At 35.2% G+C, this 24,056-nt stretch overlaps 2 protein-coding genes and 1 pseudogene across 2 annotated transcripts; 1 reads left to right on the top strand and 2 right to left on the bottom strand.

Moving 5' to 3' along the window:
- The first annotated feature begins 50 nt into the window (after nt 1-50).
- On the top strand, nt 51-6,076 carry LOC107720276 (transmembrane protein 101-like). The gene is made up of 4 exons (XM_016527947.1): nt 51-56; nt 3,309-3,533; nt 4,929-5,075; nt 5,738-6,076. Exons 1-4 carry the CDS (start codon nt 51-53, stop codon nt 6,044-6,046), a joined length of 687 nt encoding a protein of 228 aa, XP_016383433.1. The 3' UTR covers nt 6,047-6,076.
- A 2,767-nt stretch (nt 6,077-8,843) lies between these two features.
- Nucleotides 8,844-11,489, bottom strand: LOC107720268 (slit homolog 1 protein-like; annotated as a pseudogene).
- A 2,266-nt stretch (nt 11,490-13,755) lies between these two features.
- On the bottom strand, nt 13,756-21,904 carry LOC107720023 (protein LSM12 homolog A-like). Its single transcript, XM_016527600.1, has 5 exons — nt 21,723-21,904; nt 19,513-19,646; nt 16,059-16,168; nt 15,786-15,912; nt 13,756-14,045 (listed from the first exon to the last, which is right to left on the bottom strand). The coding sequence occupies exons 1-5, from the start codon at nt 21,847-21,849 to the stop codon at nt 13,953-13,955; spliced, it is 591 nt and encodes a 196-aa protein (XP_016383086.1). The 5' UTR covers nt 21,850-21,904; the 3' UTR covers nt 13,756-13,952.
- Nucleotides 21,905-24,056: the final 2,152 nt, after the last annotated feature.

Below are 24,056 nucleotides of genomic sequence, written 5' to 3'. Positions count from 1 at the left end.
GGGCAGACTTGATGTGTTGCATGACTAGCCGTTCAAAGCACTTCATGAGGATGGGGGTAAGTGCAATTGGACGGTAGTCATTGAAGCAGGATGGAGACGACTTCTTTGGGACTGGAATGATGGTGGTAGCTTTGAAGCATGTGGGGACAACAGCCTGGCTTAGCGAGATGTTGAAAATGTCTGTGAAGACATCAGTGAGTTCAGAAATTGCTAGTAAATTTCACAAAAAAATGGCAAGAACACACTGAAATTAATGTGAAATTTAAATAGTATCTTTTGCAATCATTGTTTTATTTATTACTTTGAAAAAATCTCTTTTTTAGTGTGACATACCATTTTTTTGTGTTTGAAGCGTATTATCCAATTGAAATGGTGTTTAAAATCAGTCTTGAGATCTCTCAGATGCTTGTGTTAAACTCAATGTGAAGTACGTTTGGCCGTCATCCACCGGCATCATGGCCCAATAAACTGCTCAGCCCAGGATTAATGCTTAATAACCGCAATGCTTTCTTACATTCCCCAAGACTATTATCTGGTGATTAAGAGTGTTTCAAGTCCACGTCTAAACAGCTATGTTGGATAGTTTTGGAGGAGAACACTGCCAGACCTCCAAACTACATCTATATCTGCTGTGTTTCCACTCGTGTGTGTGTGTGTGTGTGTGTGTGTGTGTGTGTGTGTGTGTGTGTGTGTGTTGAACTCTGGGTAAGCCGGCTTCTCTGGATCTGGGTCAGGCCTATTTGTCCAGGATTAGCAGCAGAGAGCTTGATTCGTGATCAGTGACTTCACAGTGAGCTTCTAAAAGCACATGGGTCAAACACCAATCAGAACAATAAGAGTTTAATACAGATGTATTTTTCTCTGAGCAAATAATAATGACTCTCTTACACTACTACCATGATTTACACCCACAGAAATGTCATTCAGTTTAACAACAGTTCATCTTGTCAGGCATATTTAGAACCAGGATCATTAGAGGACATTAAAAGACTCTATTTAAGAACCAAAAACTAATGAATTGTCATTTTTAATCTTCACCAATCTTTGCCACTATCCTTCAAACCAGGTCAGCAAAGTCTCTAATCATTTAAAGTATGATCACTTTTTCTTTTGCATTTTTTTACTGGTCAGAATAAGTGTATGGTTTCATTTTTACATGAATGTATCCGTTACACTGAATGCCGGTGAAACATTATTTCACTCATATTTTGACATTTTATTTTCACAAAAGTTATTTGAAACATTACATTAGACACTTTACTTGCATTCAGTATAATTTCCATGCATTTAAAATACTGTGTAAGTACCTAAACAGATCAGTACCTTTTAAAAGGGTCCATTTCTATTGTGACGTTACGCTTCTCTCACACTTTCATTAAAAGCATACTCAGGTTCAGCTGTGGAGAAATCAATAAAACATTATCAGATGAGGCATCGCTAATTCACAAGCAATAGTAGATGCAGAAAAACATCTCAAAAAAGGACATTTATATATTTATATGCATTAAATTCAGTTTGTTTAGTTGTTTTCTGTTTGCTCAGCCATGGCTTTTTTAATGTTCATATGAAATGCTGTGTATTTTGTATATTATCAATCATATACGATCTTGATTCAGGCGAGACGGTTCTGTGAAAATTGTTTTAAACTTTAGTGTACACTAAAAAAAATGTACTTTGAAACAATTTACACTACATGTACCGCAGTATTTTGTAATATATCTTTGTTATTGTATTAAGAGTTAATCAGTTATTAATTACATATTTGGATGGTTAGCATAATAAGAAAAATGTCAATATGAAAGTCAATAAAATGTATGTCACTTCAGTGCGAGCTGTTAATGCATCTTTATCTTTTAAACACTAGATGGAGCTAAAAACATGTCCACTTATCTCTGCGGCAGTGAGTGAAAAAACGAAATAAATAAATAATACATTTTTAAAAATACCCCAAAAAACAGGGCACAAAACTGTATGAATATTAAGGAATTTTCTGTTTTTTTTATTTTTATTTTGCAGGTGTTTTACCTGCATTTTGAATTTTGTACTTCACTGCATCATGTTTTAGAGTTAACAGTAAAATTATATATATTTTTATTATTTATTTATTTTTACAGTGTTATAATATTGTTGTTATTGTTTATTATTATTATTATTCCTAGGTTAACTTTTCAGTGCATTTTTCAATGCAATGAAAAATCTGTTGTTTCTCAGTGTCAATATTAGATTTTTTTTAAAAGGTATTAATTACTGCTAAAGTAGCATATTAACTGAATTGTCAAATTATGCAACTTTTAAAAGCAATCATCTGAGTGGACCAATTACAGAAGTATAACTAAAGGATTTTATTTTGAGTCGTTTTATAGAGATTTCTGGGTCAAACCGAAATAACTTTAAATGAATCAGTGAATCTGTGTTTTCGGTAGGCTGTTTGAATGCAGCTCTCTGAGAGTTACTGTCAGTAATGTATTTGCCAACAACGCAGCGATGGACAGACGAATCATTTCCGCGATCCGGTTCTTTTGAACAGTTCGTTTAAATGAACCAGTTCAAATAATTGATTCACGATTCTTACGTCATGACGAATATGCGTCCTTGTTGCAGCTCATGGAACGTTTCAAAGAGAACTTGTTACTTTTCCCAAATGTTATATATTATTGGAACTACATTATGTTGTACTTATTCAGTTATATTGAGGCGTGAAATACTGTCATTTATCAATAAAAATATTCAGTATTCAAGACCTCTCTCATTTTACAGGAAAATTTACTTTTTTTTTGGCTCTACTAAATAATCTAAAGAGGATGAAAAACGCTTTTATTTAATGTATTTATATTTTTGACCAAATTTCACAATCATAAATACAAGTTTACTAATAAAAAAATGGTTTTGTTGACTGAACTATAGGCAGTATTAAAGACTCTTTGAATAATACAGCTACAAAACAAATATTTCTTTGATATTTTTACATCCTTATTTTGTATTTTATATTATTACCCCCCCTTTTTTTTCTCTCTTTTTTATTTCATTCTGTTTTATTTTTGTATGCATTAAAAATGTTCAATCTGCATTTGAAAGAAAAAAATGAAAACAAAAAGTCGTTCAGAACATAAGTGTAATTTGTATTCAAAACTAAACTTCAATTACAATACTTATTCATCTTTTACATCTGAGTTCGAAGACGAATCGCTCTTCTGATTCATTCAAAAGAATCGACTCAAAAGAACGATTCGTTCTCGATCGCCAGGAAGGATAATAACTAAGTTTCATTTAAAGAACTGATAAAGAAGCTGGCCAAATGTTGAATGTAGCTGATATGCCCTGTCTTAAACAGCTGTTTTTTTTGTCTTTTTAGGAAGCCAGACATCCAGGTGCCTTACCTGTACTTTGATTTAGGAGCTGCAGTGTTGTGTGCCAGTTTCATGTCCTTCGGAGTGAAGAGAATGTGGTTCTCTCTGGCCGCGGCGCTTCACCTGGCCCTCAGCACATATGTGTCCTATGTGGGGGGGCAGGTCCATTATGGAGACTGGCTGAAGGTCAGAACATATTGTTTGATTTCATCTGTACAAAAAGGAATCATTTTTGTATTGTTAAGTCTAATATCAATGTTATCGTGTGGCACCAGAAGTAATAACTGTGCTTTGCCGTAGAAGTCTTTTTGTAGGCCAAACTGTAAGTTTGCATCAATAAAAAAAACAGTAGTATTTTCCAATTGGCTCTTGGATGTACACTGGAAAAAAAAAAAAAGTTGTGTGACCAGCATAAGTTTGTGATTCTAGAAGGTTTTGTTCATCATAAGCTTCACAGATGAGCACAACTTTTATGAATTTTGAAGCCTAAATGCATGGCCAGAAGTACAAATCTAAATGTAGGCTATAATTAAACTACACCAAGGTTGCATAACTTTAATGCCTCCATCAAAAATCTATATTTGACCCTGGAGCACAAAACCAGTCATAAGGGTCAATTTTGTGAAATTGAGTCAGAATAAGCTGAATAAATAATCTTTCCATTGATGTATGGTTTGTTAGGATAGGACAATATTTGAAAATCTGGAATCTGAGGGTGCAAAAAAATCTAAATATTGAGAAAATCATCTTTAAAGTTGTTCAAATGAAGTTCTTAGCAATGCATATTACAAATCAAAAATTAAGTTTTGATATATTTACGGTAGGACATTTACAAAATATCTTCATGGAACATGATCTTTACTTAATATCCTAATGATTTTTGGCATAAAAGAGAAATGTATAATTTTGACCCATACAATGTATTGTTGGCTATTGCTACAAATATACCCCAGCGACTTAACACTGCTTTTGTGCTGCAGGGTCACATATTTAAATGCATTTTCCTGGAAAGTCTGAGCTAGAATAGTTTGCGAGAGCTTGATTCTAAACACATCGAGGCTGTGAAAGTGACTGGCGAGTAGATAGACGTTTATTGATCCTGACAACCTCTGTAGACCCATTTAGACATTTTTTCCAAGACAAGTAGAAGCTTTACTGCTGTATTTTATGTCGTAGAATAAAACGTGAAAATACCTTGCGCTTGTGTTCACCATATACATTTATTTCAGACATTTAACCAAAACCCGTTTCAAAAACCCATTGACTTCAGGACGATGCAACCAGAAGTGCTAAAATGCAGGTTTTGAAAAGCAAGACTCACACCATTGCTTGATGTACATTAAGCTATGATTTTTAACCAATTAACCAATGTTTTCGTTGATCTTCCTATTTTCTGTGCCTCTGACTGCTTATGCAAATCCATTAGCCATCTGCGATATGATGTTATATAACTGCAGTAATATCTGTCTGTGATCAGCGGTCAGAGGAAGGTTTGCTGGAACGTCAATCATCCGTTGCTGGTTTGAGGAAGTGTGGACGTGTAGATTCATTGATACCAGCTTTCATTGCTAACCGCTGCAGGTGAGGATGCACTCCAGAGCCATGGCCATCACGGGAGGGTTTCTGGTGCTGGCCTGCGGAGCAGGAGAGGTGTACAGACAGAAACCACGCACACGCTCGCTGCAGGCCACCGGTCAGCTCTTCCTGGGGATTTACCTCATCTGTAGGGTCAGTTCGTCCAGTTCTCACAGAAACAGATCAGTTTGATTCCCACAGTCGTGGAAAACCTAGGCATGGAGATCCGCAGGCCTGGAAAAGTCATAGAAATGATTTAAATGTATATTTTTGTAATTATTATCAGTTGTAAGATACAAGATAGAAGTTGCTCTTTAAATACAGTATGTATGCAATTAACTAACAATAATATTTTTCATGAACAAGGCTCACTAACTTAATTTAAGCACTACTTAAATGTTTAGTAACTAGTTAAGCATTACTAGTTAAATTAAAACTGATTAAACCTAAAGTAATAAACATATTTTGTCACTTTAATATCTTAATATCTAAAGTTTTATATATTAAATAATCTTTTTTTTTTCTCCCTTACGTTGTTTTTGATGTTTTTATTGTTACTGCTGTATTTTCTCTTTTAAATTTTGTATCCTTTGAGTGTAAAGCGCTTTGACAATGAACTTTTAAAAGTGCTATATACATTTTTTTTTATTATTATAGCAAACTAATTTCAAGAATTTTTTTTGTATGTTTTTTTTTTTTTAGCTCTTTGACGGATTCTGTTATTGGCTTGAAATCGTGTTGCATGTGAATGGATCCTCCTGTTGTCATGTTTGAGTGTGTATAGGGTTAACACCACTGCTGTGGTTTCTCCTCAGGTTTACTCGCTCCAGCACAGTAAGGAGGACCGTCTGGTCTATCTGGAGCATATTCCCGGCGGTGAGATCACGGTGCAGCTGCTGGGGGTTGTGTTTGGGGTGCTGGCGCTCTCATACCTCTCGGGCTGCTATGTGCGAGTGGCTTCACAGATCCTGGCCGTTCTCTTACCTCTGATTGTGCTGTTCATCGACGGAAACATGGGTTACTGGCACCGCAGCTGCCGTGTGGAGTTCTGGAACCAGATGAAGCTCATCGGGCAGAACGTGGGCATCTTCGGAGCGGTGCTCATTCTAGCCACAGACAGCTGAAGATAGAGGGATAAAGCAGCAGCTCTGTACAGCAGGAGAGAGCGAGCATGTGTCTCAGGAGATAAAGAGAATAACGCTCTGAAACCGACAGAGCTGGACTACAACTCCCAGCTTGCTCTGGAATCTGCCGTCACAAGCACAATGCCTTCAAAAGACCTTTCATACGTGGCCTTTCATTCCTTTCCATTGCATTATTTAAAAATTAAGAACGACTAGGAGTCTTAAAAGTTAAATTAAAGTTGAATGATGCATTTGAGGGGAGTTTGGAAACATTATTGGCAGTTTTCATGTTCTTAAGCTGTAGAGTAAAGTGGGATTTTTTCTCCATGTTACCGACGTTTAAAATGCCATTGCATTGTTTGCTGCTTGTATTTAAGTTTGGATTCCTTATATGACTTCTATAAAAGCATCACAATGTCAATTAAAACATTTTTGTATGGAACCTACAAAAACTTTTGATTATTGTATGGTATTTATAGATAGAAAGAAAGATATATATATAGATAGACATACAGATGTATAGACAGACAGAGATAGATAGATAGATGTATAGACAGACAGAGATAGATAGATGTATAGACAGACAGAGATAGATAGATAGATGTATAGACATACAGAGATAGATAGATGTATAGACAGACAGAGAGATAGATAGATGTATAGACAGACAGAGATAGATAGATGTATAGACAGACAGAGATAGATGTATAGACATACAGAGATAGATAGATGTATAGACAGACAGAGATAGAAGTATAGACAAACAGAGATAGATAGATAGATGTATAGACAGACAGAGATAGATAGATATATAGACAGACAGAGATAGATAGATAGATAGATGTATAGACAGACAGAGATAGATAGATAGATGTATAGACAGAGATAGATAGATGTATAGACAGAGATAGATAGATGTATAGACAGAGATAGATGTATAGACAGACAGATAGATAGATAGATAGATAGATGTATAGACAGACAGAGATAGATAGATAGATAGATAGATAGATAGATAAATGTATAGACAGACAGAGATAGATAGATAGATGTATAGGCAGACAGAGATAGATAGATAGATAGACAGACAGACAGACAGATGTATAGATAGATAGATAGATAGATGTATAGACAGACAGAGATAGATAGATAGACAGACAGATGTATAGATAGATAGATAGATAGGCAGATGTATAGATAGACAGACGTATAGATAGATAGATAAACAGATGTATAGATAGATAGACAGACGTATAGATAGATGATGGATGGATGGATATAGATATACCTGTACAGATGGATAGATAAATAGATAGATAAACAGATGTATAGATAGATAGATAGATAGATAAACAGATGTATAGATAGATAGATAAACAGATGTATAGATAGATAGACAGACGTATAGATAGATAGATGATGGATGGATGGATAGATAGATATAGATATACCTGTACAGATGGATAGATAAATAGATAGATAGATAAACAGATGTATAGATAGATGGTGTAAATATTATAACAGCCACTCAAGAATTCACAGTATTATCAAATTTTCATCAACTGTATTGTATAGTTTTATCAAGAGTAAATAGATTTTGATAAAATATCATGCTCTCAAAATGTACAAAACTTATACTAAAACAATAATTTAAAATGTAAGTTCTCTAAACGATTCGGCAAACAAATTGTTCAAGAACATGACAGTTGAGATCAGTGCATCAAAGAACACAATACTACATTATCTCCTAGAATCCACTTGCGTAGATTTAAGGTAACACTGAATAAAAGGACTCCCGAGCTCCGGCTGGCTGCTCCTGGTGTTGAGCTGCTAAAAGTAGACAAACCTTCTCTGGAGCTTTTCATGCGTCACTCAGCTGGAGATCACTACCGAACACTCGAGTACTGAAACACAAACTCAAGTCTAATTTCCTTCAGCAGGACTTTCTACTATTAGCAAGCTCAACGGATGACAGCTTAAAAACAAGTAATGCAACATTTTTCAGAGCAAGGAAAAATGATCCATATTGAATTCACAGGATTAATAATAAATTATAGAGCTCTGCAGTGATGGCATATTTGTAGGCCAACCTAGTTCCCTCATCAAGAACCTAATAGGATTTTTCTACTGGCTTTTGGATTATTGCAGAGAATAAACTCAGTGACCAACACAAGTTTATGGTTCTTGTATGTTTTGTTCAGCATGATAATCTACACAAACAAAACTTTTATGAATTTTGGAGCCTAAATACAGAAAGCTAAACCTGGAAATAAATGAACTACACCACGGTCACATGATTTCAACGTCCCACCATTAAGCTTCAGACAACTTTCTTCTGAAAAAATGTAAACACTTGCAACCAGTGTTGGGAAAAGTTACGTTTAAAGGTAATGCACGACTACAATATTGCGTTACTCCCTAAAAAAGTAACTAATTAAGTTACATTTTATGGAAAGTAATGCGTTACATTAGTTTTGAGTGTCTGAATAATACTAGTAATACTAGTGGAATTTACTGGTAGTCCACTGTATGAAGAATTTTTTAGTATAATATATCACAGTTCACTTTATTTTGCTATCCTCACTTACATAAATGAACTATAGTGTCCTGCACCCATTAGTAAAAAAAAATATCAAAAATTATATCTGCTGTCTGAATAATTACAGTCTGGTTTGACTGTAGATGAGTACTAAAACGTGCAAAAATGAAGACCGGTTGTGTAAAATAAGACTCTATTGCTAATAGCTGTTGACTCCTTTCTTCATTTGCGAGACTCCCAAGGCATAGGATCGTTTTCTTATTTTTCCAGGTTCATCTTTTGCTTCTTTCGCTTGCGTTCTGCCATAACCAAGGCCGCCACCACAGTGACCATCACGGTTCCGGTGAGGACCAGGACAGTGGCCGTTTCTGCGATACACAGCTGACTGTGCATCAAACCGAGAGACGCTCCAGCCAGCAAGAGCGGAGAATGGCACGTGATGTTCACGTAATCGTCCACGTGGAGATGCCTGACGTGGAGAATCTTACTAAAGACGCGATGCAATTCGCAGTCGCAGGTCCAGGGGTTCTCCGACATCTGCAGATGCGTCCTGGGCGTCTGCAGGTTTAAGAACGTCTTGAACTTCAGGCTTCTCAAGTGGTTGGCTTCTAAGTTCAGAATGGTGAGGGTTTGTAAGGGGGCCTTGGGAGATATTGTTGTGGTTCAAGAGAAGAACTCCAACACCCTGTTGCATGGTGAGCAGGCCTCCTTGGACGACTGTGAGTTGATTCCATGCAAGGTTAAGGTGCCTTAGTATGGCGAGGCCACGAAATGCACCAACTTCGATAACCTGAACGTGGTTGTGACTGAGATCTAACCTCTCCAGACTTTCTAGGTCCTCCAAGGAGTGGGACTCGAGGCGTTCCAGAGCGTTGTGGGAAAGCTTGAGATCTTTCAGAGCGGTCAAGCCTTGAGAGAAATCTGGAGGAAGGACACGGAGCTCGTTGTAAGTCAGGTCCAACTTTTCCAGGAAGGTCAGAGAGGAAAAAGCCTGGAACAGAAACAGGGCACTAAGATAGAAGTAGAGGAATATATCTTCTGTTCACATTTGAAGGAATAGTTCCCTTAATTAAAGGGGTCATATGATGCTGCTAAAAATAACATTATTTTGTGTATTTGGTGTAATGAAATGTGTTTATGCGGTTTAAAGTAAAAAAAACACATTATTTTCCACATACTGTTTTTAGGTAGGTGTGGCTGACTCTTAACTTTTATAAAGAATATCTCTTTGGATTTGAGACTTTAGTCTTTGCAAATTTACAGATCTTCTTTATGCACCAAGAGCTTGTAACACTCCAAAGAGAAAGGAAAAAATGAAATCGCATCATATGACCCCTTTAAGCAATCGTTCACACAACCTCATGTTGTTCCAACCTTACTTCTGAGAAACACAAATGAAGATATTTCAAATGTTTTGGCCGTACAATGAAAGTCATCGGGATGCAAACCAACATTAGACACTTTCATTGAGTGGACAAAAAACTCATATGTGTCCCTGCAGCACAAAAGCAGTGTTAAGTTGCTGGGGTATATTTGTAGCAATAGCCAACAATACATTGTATGGGTCAAAATGATCCATTTTTCTTTTATGCCAAAAATCATTAGGATATTAAGTAAAGATTATGTTCCATGAAGATATTTTGTAAATTTATTACCGTAAATTTATCAAAACTTAATTTTTGATTAGTAATATGCATTGCTAAGAACTTCATTTGAACAACTTTAAAGATGATTTTCTGAATATTTAGATTTTTTTGCACCCTCAGATTCCAGATTTTCAAATAGTTGTATCTCAGCCAAATATTGTCCGATCCTAACAAACCATACATCAATGGAAAGATTATTGGATGGATAAATCTCAATTTAAAAAAATTGACACTTATGACTGGTTTTGTGGTCCAAGGTCACAAATACCATTTTTCAAAATATCTTCTTTTGTGGTCCATAAAAGAACCAGAGAATAACTATGTTGGGTTCAATTTTTCTTAATGTGAAGAACCTTTTTCCAATAAAAAGAACTTTTTGCACAATGGAAAGATTACACTCCTAAACATAAAATGTAATTTATTTGGTATCAATCAGTTCCACGCAGAACCTTTAACATCCACTGGACAAAAGGTTCTTTACACTCTTAAATATAAAGATTCTTTTTTGGGCATCAGTGGTTCCACAAAGAACCTTTAACATTCAAGGGAACTTTCCATTTTACATACGGTTCACTTTAAGAAAATAATGGTTCTTTTAAGAAATGCTCACTGAAAGGTTCTTTGGGGAACTGAAAATGGTTCTTTTATGGCACCATTGAGAAATCCCCCTTTTGAGACCTTTATTTTTAAGAGTGTACAGTGGAAAAAGGCTCTTTAGGATATTAAAAAGTTCTTCAAACTAAGAAAAAAACAATGGTTCTTTTAAGAACTGTTCAGTAAACGGTTGTTTGGGGAACCAGAATGGTGGTTCTATGCCATTGCTATACAAAAATAATAATAATAATAATTTGGAACCTTTATTTTTAAGTGTAGAACAATTTTTCCACTACAAAAGAACCATTTGTTCAATGGAATGATTCCATGGTTGTTCATGGAGCCATTGATGCCAGTAAAAAAATCTGTGTAAACAGAAACATGAATTTGCAAAAACAAGCCAAACTGAACGCACCTTAGAATGCACCACCTGCATGTTGCTTTGTGAAAGCAGAAGGACCCTGAGAGCCCATATCCCAGTGAAGGAGGTGCTCCTCAACTCTGACAGCTTATTCCCACTGAGCTCCAGGAGCCACGTGCCATGTGGAATACTGTGGGGAATGTGAACGAACCCTCGGGATCGGCAGTCCACCAGTTCAGACGCATCGTAACAAAAACACTGACGAGGGCAGAGCTTTGAGCTCCCCACAACGAGGAAAGCCATGGGTAAAACAGCGACGCAGAGCATCTTCAACAGCTCAGAGTCTTCATTCAGAAAGAGGAAGAAATGCTTGTAGGCATTCCAGATTAACAAGCACACTTGCCTTGCTCGTCCTCAGTGCAGAATCATCAAGTCGAGCTGGAAAGATGACGTTTGGTGCATTTATGATGCATTTTCAAACAGCTTACGGTCTGGGATCTACAAGGATTTGTAGCTTGGCATGAGAAGTCAAATAATATAAAGAGCTCGAAATCCTTTAATCCGTTTACCATTTCACACAGAATAAGAGTTAATCGCTTTTATGTCAATCAACTTTCTTCCTGGACAGATGTGCATAGATCAAATTAATGCATGCCTTACAGCTCAATTACAGCTCTAATTACTCACCACAGTCTTCATGAATATAGGTTGAGCAGAAACATGGATGATTCATATTTCCTCTCTATCAGATTCTTGAAAACTGAACTACACCTGCACCCTTAGTTCTTGCTTCACTAAAGAAACACAAAGCTTGAGATTCTTCACCTGGATGGTGAGCATCTCACATGCAACTCTGCATTTAAGTCTATCACACGGACTTGATTTATCCTCATCACTCAAGAAACAAGAGTACTTGGTACATAATGAATATTTCATTGAACACTCCATCAGTTTGGAAGCAGGACGTGTAGTCTTACAGTTCTCCTCTGAAGATCTCAATAGAAACCTTGAGGAGCACCGTACACTGTTAAATCTTTGACGTGTGCTATGGTTTGTTTAGAGATGGAAACGGGTGCCAGCGGTGTGAATGGAACGATGTGTATTAGTTACAGTAATAATCCAACCTTTATCCTTAAATATTCAAGAACAATCAAGAGCTTTTGACACTGCCATAACAGAGTCAAGGGACGTCAAACCCTTCATAGTAGTGATAATCCACTGAAAAAATATACCCCAGCGACTTAAGACTGCTTTTGTGCTGCAGGGACACATTTGTGTAATTAACCCAAGTCTGTAGCTAGAGATGTTTTAGATATGTGACTAGTAAACCTAATTATAACTGCACAGGCATAGAATCACATTTCCCTTCCGATTTCTAAAAAATACTCCAGGAACAAACATGCCACTAGAGAATAAATGCTTGCTTTTGGCACAGAACACTGGGACAGAATATAATCTACACTGCCCAGTATATGAAAATAAAGATATTAAGGGAAATAAACCTGCAGTGCATTTTGGTAAATTTAAGATTTTTAAGACCAAATAAAGAAAATTGAAGGAATAAATGGAACAATGTTCTCTGAATGTAAATTTCTAAGCAGCACACAATTTGTATTAGCAATGCTTCAAAGTCTGAAAACACAAAAACCTTTATTTAAAAAAACTCAGAAAATGCGATGCAAAGATATGTTCTCTCAAGTAAATATATCTTAACTTAAGGATGTTTAAAGGATGTTGTTTTTTGCAGAGCATGCAGCATGTAATGCCATGACTTTAGTTTAAGAGTTTCTGCTCTGATTTAACACCTTTTTAAGGCTTTTCATTTGTGGAAGGGCCGATGAGCTCAGCAAACAGTGTTCAGTTATTCTGAAAATAAAACGGCAGATGATTTTACTTCATATTTTACATTAGAACTGCAATGCCAAGATACACTGTTATACATCTTTGAATGCAGAACAGATATAAAGTGCATACTGCGTAAAAGATTTTCTGAAAACAACCGATGCTGTTCTAATTGATCAAAGAAACTCCCATTAGAAGTTTACCTAGTGTGTTTTGCAAAACCACTCAGATGCTATTTGATTAAAGCACGTAAAAGTGTTTCAGCAATTAAACCCAATATTTTCTAACCCCTTTTTGCAAGCGGTGTGTTCAAAGTTTGCGAAAAAGCAACTGAAAGTACAGTATTACAGTCAGAATTTTTGTTACTTTTATTTTAGAAAACGTCCTTTGTAACGCGTGGCATCTGAAGTCACATTTCGTTTAAAATACAGAACAGACACAACTGTGGAACATAAACAGCCCAAAGAAAAAAGCATAAAAAGTAAAAGCTAACAAGCTTTTCTGACTGATTTGGGTTTTTCTTTTTTTGACAAAATGGAATAGAAGGCGAAGGAGGGATGTAAGAGAAGAAATATGAAAAGCTATTTCAGATTAAACACAGGAGGAAGGAGGGGATAAGACACTGTAAGTTAGTCAAATAAACTATGGTTTGTTTGATGGTTGGCGTTTTAAATTATCTTTATAAAGTCTAATTTAGAATGAACTCTTTTCACTCTCGTGTTTTTTCCTTAAAACATTTTTGCTTTTTTTTTTTAATGTTTTTTTGTGTGTGTGTGTGTTTCTTTTGTTGATCTTCCAGACCCTAGGCCCTTGGTGCATCCACCCTCGGACTGCGCCGCAGAGGGGGAGACGAGCGCTGGCTTGCACCAGCTCTTAGGCCCTGGATGCCCGCGGTGCCCTCCCCAGACGAGCCATACCCCCCACTCAGGAGGATAGAGACGAGTCCTTCTGTGTTTGCTGTGCTGGTGTGCGCTGCATCGACTTCTGGCTTTCCACATCTTTAAAATGTTTCTCAACCTGAAAGGAAAGAGACAAGCAAGTTGTACAGCTGTAGAGGAGGATGCACCGAGCATAGCAGAAACTATTCAGAAACATGTCAACAGCTTTCTATAAAACAAGTTGTTGTTTTTTTAGCACCACTGTTACAAAAAAAACTACACTTCCATAATGCACTTAAAGTGCTCTATTTTCGCACACTAATTTTGTACTTAATATACTACAAATGATTCTTTAGTACTACTTGAGATAAACTTAAGATCATCAAAGTGTGCTCAACTACTATTTTGGGACACCATGAATATGAAATAAAATGCACTTTTAACATACTATCTGTATTTAAAAACTGTATTTAGTCACCACTTGTGGTACACTTGAACCCATCTTTCATACACTAGTACACTCATATCTAATGAATATTTTGTATTGTGCATATATAATTTCACAAAATGCCCCTTTCTAGAGTTCATTTTCCTAGCTGACTAACGAGCTTATGGTCACCGAATATGTTTGTTTCTGAGGTAAATGTGAGGTTACGTGACATTGACGTCTTTGTGCAGTTGAAACACTGATTGAGCGATTACATGAGACAAGATATGTTAAGTTGTACTCTTTTTTTTAACTTCCCTTCGGATGTTTATTTAGTGCTGCAACTAGTATTAAAGCGGAAGCAATGATCAGGTCACACTGCCGCTTCTCTTGAACTGAGGCGCTACAGCAATCGGTCACATTGTAATACAACGGACAGAATTTGAAATCTGAGACTTTGTTTCATTTCAAAAGTAAAGCTCAAAGCTTACTGTGATTTATTTGATGGGAGGTGCGCTACAATGTTCTGTAAATTAAATGAAAACAGACTAGACTAATTGATTCTTGCGATTTAATTTATACATCTAATAATCAACACTCAAAAGCGGAGTTGTATGCAAACATTTCAACAGCACATATGGCAGCTTTTATTTCAACTGTTTAATGATTTAATTTAGTTTTTCTGCTCCTATTTGCTGAAATATAAACATTTAAACAGTGGCTGTCATAACATGACACATTTATTCAAACATACAATAAATATGACTACATTAGCAGGTTAAGTAAAATTTAATGAATATGTATTAGTGCATATATATATATATAGTACATCAAAATGCTCCCCCCCCCACTTGCTAACTAGTGAGCTATGGACAATGAATGGCTCATTCACAAGCTGTTTTACTGACATCTTTCTGCAGAATTTGAAATCAGAGATTATTGAATAGGAAGTGCGCAACAAATAATGTGTTTAGTGAAGTTTTGTTAATGCGTCAACTGAAAACAACTTGGATTAAAAGACTGATCTTGGGAAATGAACTGAAGCAAGAAAGGAATGGTCAACCCAGCTCTTGTAAAAATCACAATTTACAATATGAAGTGCATTTTATTCCATCTTTCCAACACATGGCACGGAAATGACAATTTCACACAGATGAGAGTGTATGAAGTCACAAAAAAAGCACCTGTAGATCAAAAGGTGGCACTGCATCGTAGCATTATTTCTTGGTTGACAATCATGTCTTTCAAGCATCGACAAATGGAACGACGTTAACGTCAGGAATCCATCTATTATAGTGATCTATCTGATGTATTTCCCAAACGTAAAAATAACTGCTGCCTTTCCTTTTAATATTGTCCATCTTGTAAAACCTACAGATGCCACTGGAAGAGATGCATTAAAGCACTGCTGAAATAAACCATTACTGAAATGAAAGATTGCATGATACTCACAATTTTGCGTACATGACTCAGAGCACTTCCCTCTTTGCCTTTGCAGTTCTCCACCTGGTATGGTGGCGAGATTACGACATCATCCATAACCATGATGTTCTTCTCCTGCCATTTACAGTCTTTGATGCTGGAAAACAAAGAGACCAGACAACAAACTCAAGACAGGCACCATCTAAATGATCACATCACTGTAGTCTCACATGCTTTTAATCTTAAGCCAAACGTCTTCAATGCATTCGTTTTCACAATGTATATAAAGTTGGCAAATCTTACGTTTTGTGTATAGTCTGGAATAATTGCTGGCCCTCAACTGACACCCCAGCACTGATTGCATAAGCTTGGGACAGCTTGTCTTCCTTTTCTGTTCTTGCCCGACTGGCAAGCTGTGGAAAAAAGACGTGTCAAAATAAGCCAAAACTGACAGACCTTCTCCATAATGTATTATTTACTGTCACATGTTCATCTGGTACAAGATATGTGAAGTGTGTTTACAAGCCACTATGATTATGTGTAGGGATGCACCGAATTTTCGGCCGCCGAAAATGATCACTGTTAGGTTCATGTTAATTCAGAGTGCATTAACTTAAGCACAACTGTTGATTTTAATAGTAAATAGGGATGTAATGATTAACCGCGAGCCGGTTGAAAATAGATTCAAAAACATGACGATTCAAATCGGTTGAGATGCTAAACAAATCGTGATTCAATTAGGGGTAGGAGTTTATATGAATCCATGTCTGAGCGATGTTAAAAAAAAATCGTGAATCGAATCGTGAGTTGAGTGAATCGTTACATCCCTAATAGTAAATGTTGAAATTAACTAAGATTAATAAATGCTGAAGTATTGTTTATTCGTTCATGTTAACTAATGTTAACTAATGAACCTTATTGTAATGTGTTACTAATATTAATACACTCAAAAAAAATATTCTACAACACTTTTCAGTTTATAAAAAAAAAAAAATCATTTTCATTTAACAACATTGTGTTAGGTTTCCCATTTAAACAATTGCATTGCGTTAAACTGACTTGAAACAGTTGCATTTTGGCTCAACTCAATATTTTCATTTTGAAAGAACATGTTTCAACTAAGTAGGCCAAAAATAACATTTGATGCTTGTTCAATTTCCTTATGTAAGTGAAGTTAATCCAACACAGTTCTTTACAACCACTTTACTTAATTCATTCGAGTTGAGAGTACATAAGTGATTTTGTGTAACTAGGAATTGGATTTCCCCTTCCCATCATGCTTTGCACAGGGCTGGATAAGGAGAATAAATGTTGAAATAAAATGTTATTTTATGCATTTTTTTAAAGCTTATAAAATTGGGAGGCTTGTTAATGTTTAATGCTCTTTTATGTTTGTATTTAGTGTTTTTGGGGGCTTGGCTTGATGACCTGCTAACATGAGTTAAAGTTGTTTTAATAATAAAATAACTTAACTACTTTGGTCACGCCATGGATGTAACAAAACCATCTTATGGCTAATGCCTAAAGTTAAGTAAACTGAATGTATCATTTTTTGTGTGTGTGTGTGTTTAGAAGGATTTCTGCCTAAAATGTTATTTTCCAGTTAAATGTTGTAGTCCGAGTTAAACAAGCATAAAAAAATCGTCATAAACGTATCAATTTCATTTAAACTATATTTGATCAAATTGTTGGCCCAACTCAATTACGTTTCATTGCAGGAATTTGTTTTTTTATGAGTTGGGGTTACACATATTTATTGTTGGAAATCCTGCCTTTTAATTAATTATTTTTTTGAGTGTATAAATTCTGTCCAATTTTATTGTGTTACTTACAGTAAAAAGTATGTTGTGTTTTTTTAAATTAAGTATCATTAAAATTTAGTTAAATTAAAAAGTCTTTGTTATTTTCCAGTTAAATGTTGTAGTCCGAGTTAAACAAGCATAAAAAAATCGACATAAACGTATCAATTTCATTTAAACTATATTTGATCAAATTGTTGGCCCAACTCAATTACGTTTCATTGCAGGAATTTGTTTTTTTATGAGTTGGGGTTACACATTTATTGATGGAAATCCTGCCTTTTAATTAATTATTTTTTTGAGTGTATAAATTCTGTCCAATTTTATTGTGTTACTTACAGTAAAAAGTATGTTGTGTTTTTTTAAATTAAGTATCATTAAAATTTAGTTAAATTAAAAAGTCTTACAAAATTACTTTGTAATGATTATTTATTATTTTATTAAATAATGCAAAGCATTTTCGGTTTCGGTTTTCAGCCCAGAATTTTCATTTCGTTGCATCCCTAATTATGTGAAAACAACGCAGTATAAGCGTATAAACTGATGCAAAATGTGCAATAACATGTTTTCCATGGTAGATAAAGATGCGTGGCTATTAATGATATTAGTACTGGAAAAAACACTTTGCAGCAAGCAACTGAAACTAAACTTCACTTCCTTGCATGGCATAAAAATTTAATTGACATAAGGATGCACGATATATCGGCCACCATAGCAGTATCGGCCGATAAACGTTCATTTTTACTGTTCTTGTTATCGATCCAATAAGAAAATTTGGCCGATTAAAGCTGATAAATAATGCATAATATTTCCTTCAGAGACACTTCAGGTTCGCACTGTTCACCATCATGGTTTTTAATGGCCTGAAATTTGATTGGAATCACTTCGAAAAGGAAAATATAGTTACGTGCAACGTGCAGGACAAGTCAGTCATAAAGGCTACATAAAATTATATTGAGAACATAACTGTAAAATAAATGGAATTTTTTTGCGCCCGTGTTTCACAGCATTGTTTTTATTATTTATATATTATTTTATTATTTATACAACTTTAATTATTTTCATTTTTTTGGATAAAGGAAGTTGGTAATAGGAGTGTAAAATTAATTTTAAAACACTGGTTCAAACAAGGCTGCTGTACTGTATGAGTTATGTTGACGTGTTTGGGATATGGCTTTTAATGGTGAGGATTTTTTTTTTGTAATCAGGCTCCCAAAAATTATATAAAAATTTGGATTTAGATTTATCGGCCAACATATCGGTTATCGGCTTTCATATATAAAGAATTATTGGTATCGGCCAACATTTTCATATGAGTGCATCCCTAATTGACATACAGTCACTGGTGTGTATATCTCGTCTGTTTCACAGAATGTGGCTCATTTATCCAGAATTTATGGGAAAAAAACAAGACGTGTGTGTACCATACCAAAAGATATATCGGTTTGTTTTGATATGATAAATGATTTACAAAGTGACATGGAGTTTGGAGCTCACCATGCATTTTACTTTAACAATTACTGTTCTTTTTTTTTTTTTAAATAAATCAATATTACTGTAAATTCTCATTGCTGGTCAGCACGATCGGTTTCATAATATCAGTCTCTCTTTATTTGGTACCGTAACGTTTTCATTTTTTTAGTACCGACTTGGTACCGAAGTACCGGGTCTTTTGACAACACTATTTGAAAAAGTCATGTTTTTCTACTAATGCCAGACTTATCGTCAAGAATGATCTCATCTTTTGGTTCGTACCCAAATAAAAGAAAGAAAGTCAAGTAAAGGCCCATTCACAACAACAACGACGATAACTTTAACTATATTAGCATCCCATTCGGTGTATTTGAAGTCGCTGTTTTAAAAGCTTTAAAGTCAGATGGATTCTGATTGGCTGACAAATGTGTTTAATTGCGACTGTACCACCCAATTTGATTGTGAAGTGTAAAATGCGATCTCACCTTGCTAATATTCAAGGATGCTAGAGGAGGAGGAGTCTCAGTGCGGTCATTAATAACATCCACGTCTGAAACATAGGCTAAGTTAACCAAGATGACGTCACTGAGGTTGGGCTTCGCGCTGGAGGGAGGACATTCTGGGAGGAGAAGGGTTAAGAAGAAACCAAACCAAGACATCCAGAGAAGATTATGCTAACGTTCTTTCACTTAAACAAAAAAATTAAAATAGTTGAATCGAAAGCAGGTGCTGGCAGACCCGTGTGCTACATAAGTGAATCACACGGCTCTTATTTTAAGACCCAGACATATAAAACGAGCAAAGAGTCAATCTAGAAAGTGAAACTGTAATGGAACAGACATGAGTAATTGGTTGAGCAAGTGTACAAAACACAAGATGGGGGAAAAGGTGACAGGCTGAAGACGTCACACTTAAATACGTGTGATTTATAAAGAGTAAAGGTCACCTGCACATGTGACAAGCAGACTAATTAATTAATCACTACAAACACAGGTCAGCATCAGACTCCATCTTTGCAGATGTTTGAACTCACACACATTCAATCTACCCTTAACTCAAAGCATATGGTGTTATTTTATATAACGGCATCTTCATGATCAAAACATGCTGAAAAACCCACCACACACAATCTACCACATGCCTTCTGTCATCTCAACAATATGATGGGGGAAAAGGTGACAGGCTGAAGACGTCACACTTAAATACGTGTGATTTATAAAGAGTAAAGGTCACCTGCACATGTGACAAGCAGACTAATTAATTAATCACTACAAACACAGGTCAGCATCAGACTCCATCTTTGCAGATGCTTGAACTCACACACATTCAATCTACCCTTAACTCAAAGCATATGGTGTTATATTTTATATAACGGCATCTTCATGATCAAAACATGCTGAAAAACCCACCACACACAATCTACCACATGCCTTCTGTCATCTCAACAATATACTTATATAAAAAGTACAACGCCTTTCAGTGCAATTGTAAAAAAGTCCACTTTGCTGTGAAATCTTTGCTAGGGTTTTTTTTATAAAGTAAACCTAAGAGTAAATTAACATTTAATAAAATGAAGGTTTACTATCCATACACACTTTTCAGAAATCATGTTAAAATGTATCAAATATGATCATCGGGCTTTTAAGGAATGTTTATTTGCTCTTCTCTCAATCGTCATTATATGTTTAGAAACTACAGAGCTTCGATCATACAAACATTTAAATATCTTACCAAGACATTATTGGAGATACAGTGCGACAAATTGTATTTATCAGTTATAAAAATCTCATCGATTTACAGTACAAACATTAATTTCATGCAATTTTTAGTCATAACATACACACATATACATATATATATACACACACACATACATTATATATATATATATATATATATATATACACACATACATACATACACACATATACATATATATATACACACACACATACATTATATATATATATATATATATATATACACACACACATATATGAAGAGTTTGGTTCCAAAATGCTATAAATCAATTTTGATTAATTTGAGTAAAAATGTGTTTTCTTTACCAAGAAAGTGGCGATGAAAACCACTATTTTCTGTTTCAAACTTTCACATAGCATCTTTAGATTACAATAACATAATTTAAATCCAGATTTTCAAAGATTTATTCTGAAAACTGATTATTTTTTCCCCAAAATGCAATAAATCCATTGAATCGGGAATATGAGCATTGGTCCGCCTGATATTACTGATCTGAGGACAGTAGTCAGATATCTCATGTATTATGATAAAACCAAGCGGCTGCTCTCAGCCTGCCGTATCTTTCCTACAAAGTAATACTTGAGGAAATAAATCCAGAATGGTTTATATTCTGTGAGAGCTGCCATTATCGCACTGGAAAGACATTAGCTTAGCGCGCTAAAGACATTAGCTTATGCAGGCTAATGCTGTCGGTCGAAGACATGCTAATCAACACGCTAACCACAAACAACACTTCTCCGACACGCTTTCAACGACCAACCCACATAAAACCAGCTCAGCTCAGAAAACCCCACGCGACAAACACAGCGGATCGTGTCCAAACACAGCACAGAGAGTAAATGAAGCGAGAACAGGCAGTGAATGAGGCCGCTAGCGCACAAACACGCTCGCGGAGCTGCAGTTTAAACGCACACGTCCGAGGAAGAAAGGATACTCAAAGTCAACATCTTGGACGGATAATCGAAAGCCACCACCTCTCCCTGCAAACGCTGACCTAAGCAGGTGAGGCAAGAGACGTGGCTCCCGATGCTGAAGTACTCCCCCGGTCCCGGAGCCGCCATCTTCTCCGCCAGGGAAACCGGAGCGCCAGCTTTACGTAGACGCACGCGACGCAGACGCAGACGCACGTCAGCTGACAGGAAAAACGCTCAACCGTCAGACTGAGAAGAATGTGAGATAAATAACAAAAAATATAAACAGCATACTAATAATATATAAGTAATGTAATATATTAAACAGTATAAATACAGAATAAACATATAGGCCTATATAACAAAACAACAACAACAAAAAGTTGATATTTGGCCAGTTACATCAGTTTGAAAAGCTTTTGGATTTTTTTTTTTTGTCGTTTTCATAAGTTTCTTATTTTGTATTTTCACGATTAAAAGGCTTTCAAAGCACATCTTAATAATATTTCAGTTATTTATTCATTAAGTAATTAAAATGTACTTATTCAAAAATAATTGAAGAGATGAATTCAATTAAAAATAATTTAGTTTTTCAGAAAAGTTTGGATACTTTGAAAACTAAAATATCAAATATTGATTCTAAATCGTAGGATTCTAAATAAATGTTTATCTATTTTCAAATAAATAAATAAACACTGTACACTGTAGTCGTAATATGTTTCTACATGTGCAAAGATATGTAGTATAGGGTCTCAAATATAATGAAATATCACGATACGCGTTTTAGTGAATATAGTTTTAGTGATATATATATATATATATATATATATACAGTGTTGGGGGTAATATATTACAAGTAACGCAAGTTACGAAATCAGATTACTTTTTTCAAGTAACAAAATATTGTGCAGCACAACTGTTTTCAACATTGATAATAATCAGAAATGTTTGTTGAGCAGCAAATCAGCATATTATACTGATTTCTGAAGATCATGTGACACTGAAGACTGGAGTAATGATGCTGAAAATACAGCTGCGCATCACAGAAATACATTACAGTTTAACAGATATTCACATAGAAAACAGCTGTTTTACATTAGAATAATATTTCACAATATAACTGCTTTTGCTGTATTTTGGATAAAATTAATGCAGGTTTGGTGAGCAGAAGAGACTTCTTTAAAAAAAATTAAAAACGTACTGTTCGAAATATATATATATATATACATTGTGTCATTAAGTTTTTATATATACAATAGAAATCTGTCAAATCTGTGATAAACAAGTTCAAAAGTAATCTGAATACATTACCTAAAATGTGTAATCCAATAGATTTCATTACTAACTACAGTTTTTATCATGTAATTTGTGATCAGCTCTAAGTAATCAGTTCTCAGGATTGTGTATAGAGTCTTACAGTGTGAGCCGCAGGTCCATCTCAACCGCTGCTCCTCTTCTCTTCTGTTCGCTGTTCTTTCTCCAACACAGCTCCAGGATTCGTGCATCTCCTCACAGCCAAACCCAAGACGGAGTAAAAGTTCTTGACACAACAGAGCCATCAGCTTGAAGATCAATCATATGTGCAGATGCTTGCAGCTTTAATGAATGTTGTTGGAGTCAAATGGAAAAGGATCGCTGCGTTGCATAAACAGTTAGTTCGTGCCAAAGAAAGTCTTTAGTGAAAAGGTTTCTTGTTGTTATCTCGTCTTTGATGATTCTTTTAAAAAAAGTTTATTGTAGAACAAAAGGCTGTATAACTTCAGTTGTTCACTGTATTTATTTTTTGCTTTTTATCTGTCAAGTTATTGAATTGTCTCTTCTTGTTTAAAAACACATATATATATATATACACTACCAGTCAAAAGTTTGGGATCAGAATGATTTTTAATGGTTTTACAGGAGTTTCTTCTGCTCATCAATGCTGCATTTATTTGATCATAAATACAGGAAAAAATGTAATATTGTGAAATATTATTATGATGTAAAATAACGTTTTTCTATTTTAATATACATTAAAATATAATGTATTTCTGAGATGCGCAGCTGTATTTTCAGCATCATTCCTCCAGTCTTCAGTGTCAGACTACCGGTCAACAGTTTGAGGTCAGTACATTTTTATTCTTTCTTGTTTTGAAAGAAATTAAAACTTTTATTCAGCAAGGATGTGTTAAATTGTTAAGAAGTGATAGCAAAGATTTATATTTTGAATAAATGCTCTTCTTTTTAACTTTTTATTCATCAAAGAATCCTGAAAAAAGTATCAGTTTCCAAAAAAAAAAAAATTTGGCGGCACAACTGTTAATAATTCTGATAATAAATCAGCATATTAGAATGATTTCTGAAGATCATGTGACACT

This window comes from Sinocyclocheilus rhinocerous, unplaced genomic scaffold, assembly GCF_001515625.1.
Source record: "Sinocyclocheilus rhinocerous isolate Xijiao unplaced genomic scaffold, SAMN03320098_v1.1 scaffold792, whole genome shotgun sequence".
Lineage (NCBI taxonomy): Eukaryota > Metazoa > Chordata > Actinopteri > Cypriniformes > Cyprinidae > Sinocyclocheilus > Sinocyclocheilus rhinocerous.
Note: the sequence above shows the minus strand (reverse complement) of the source record. Positions and strands in the feature narration are given on the sequence as shown.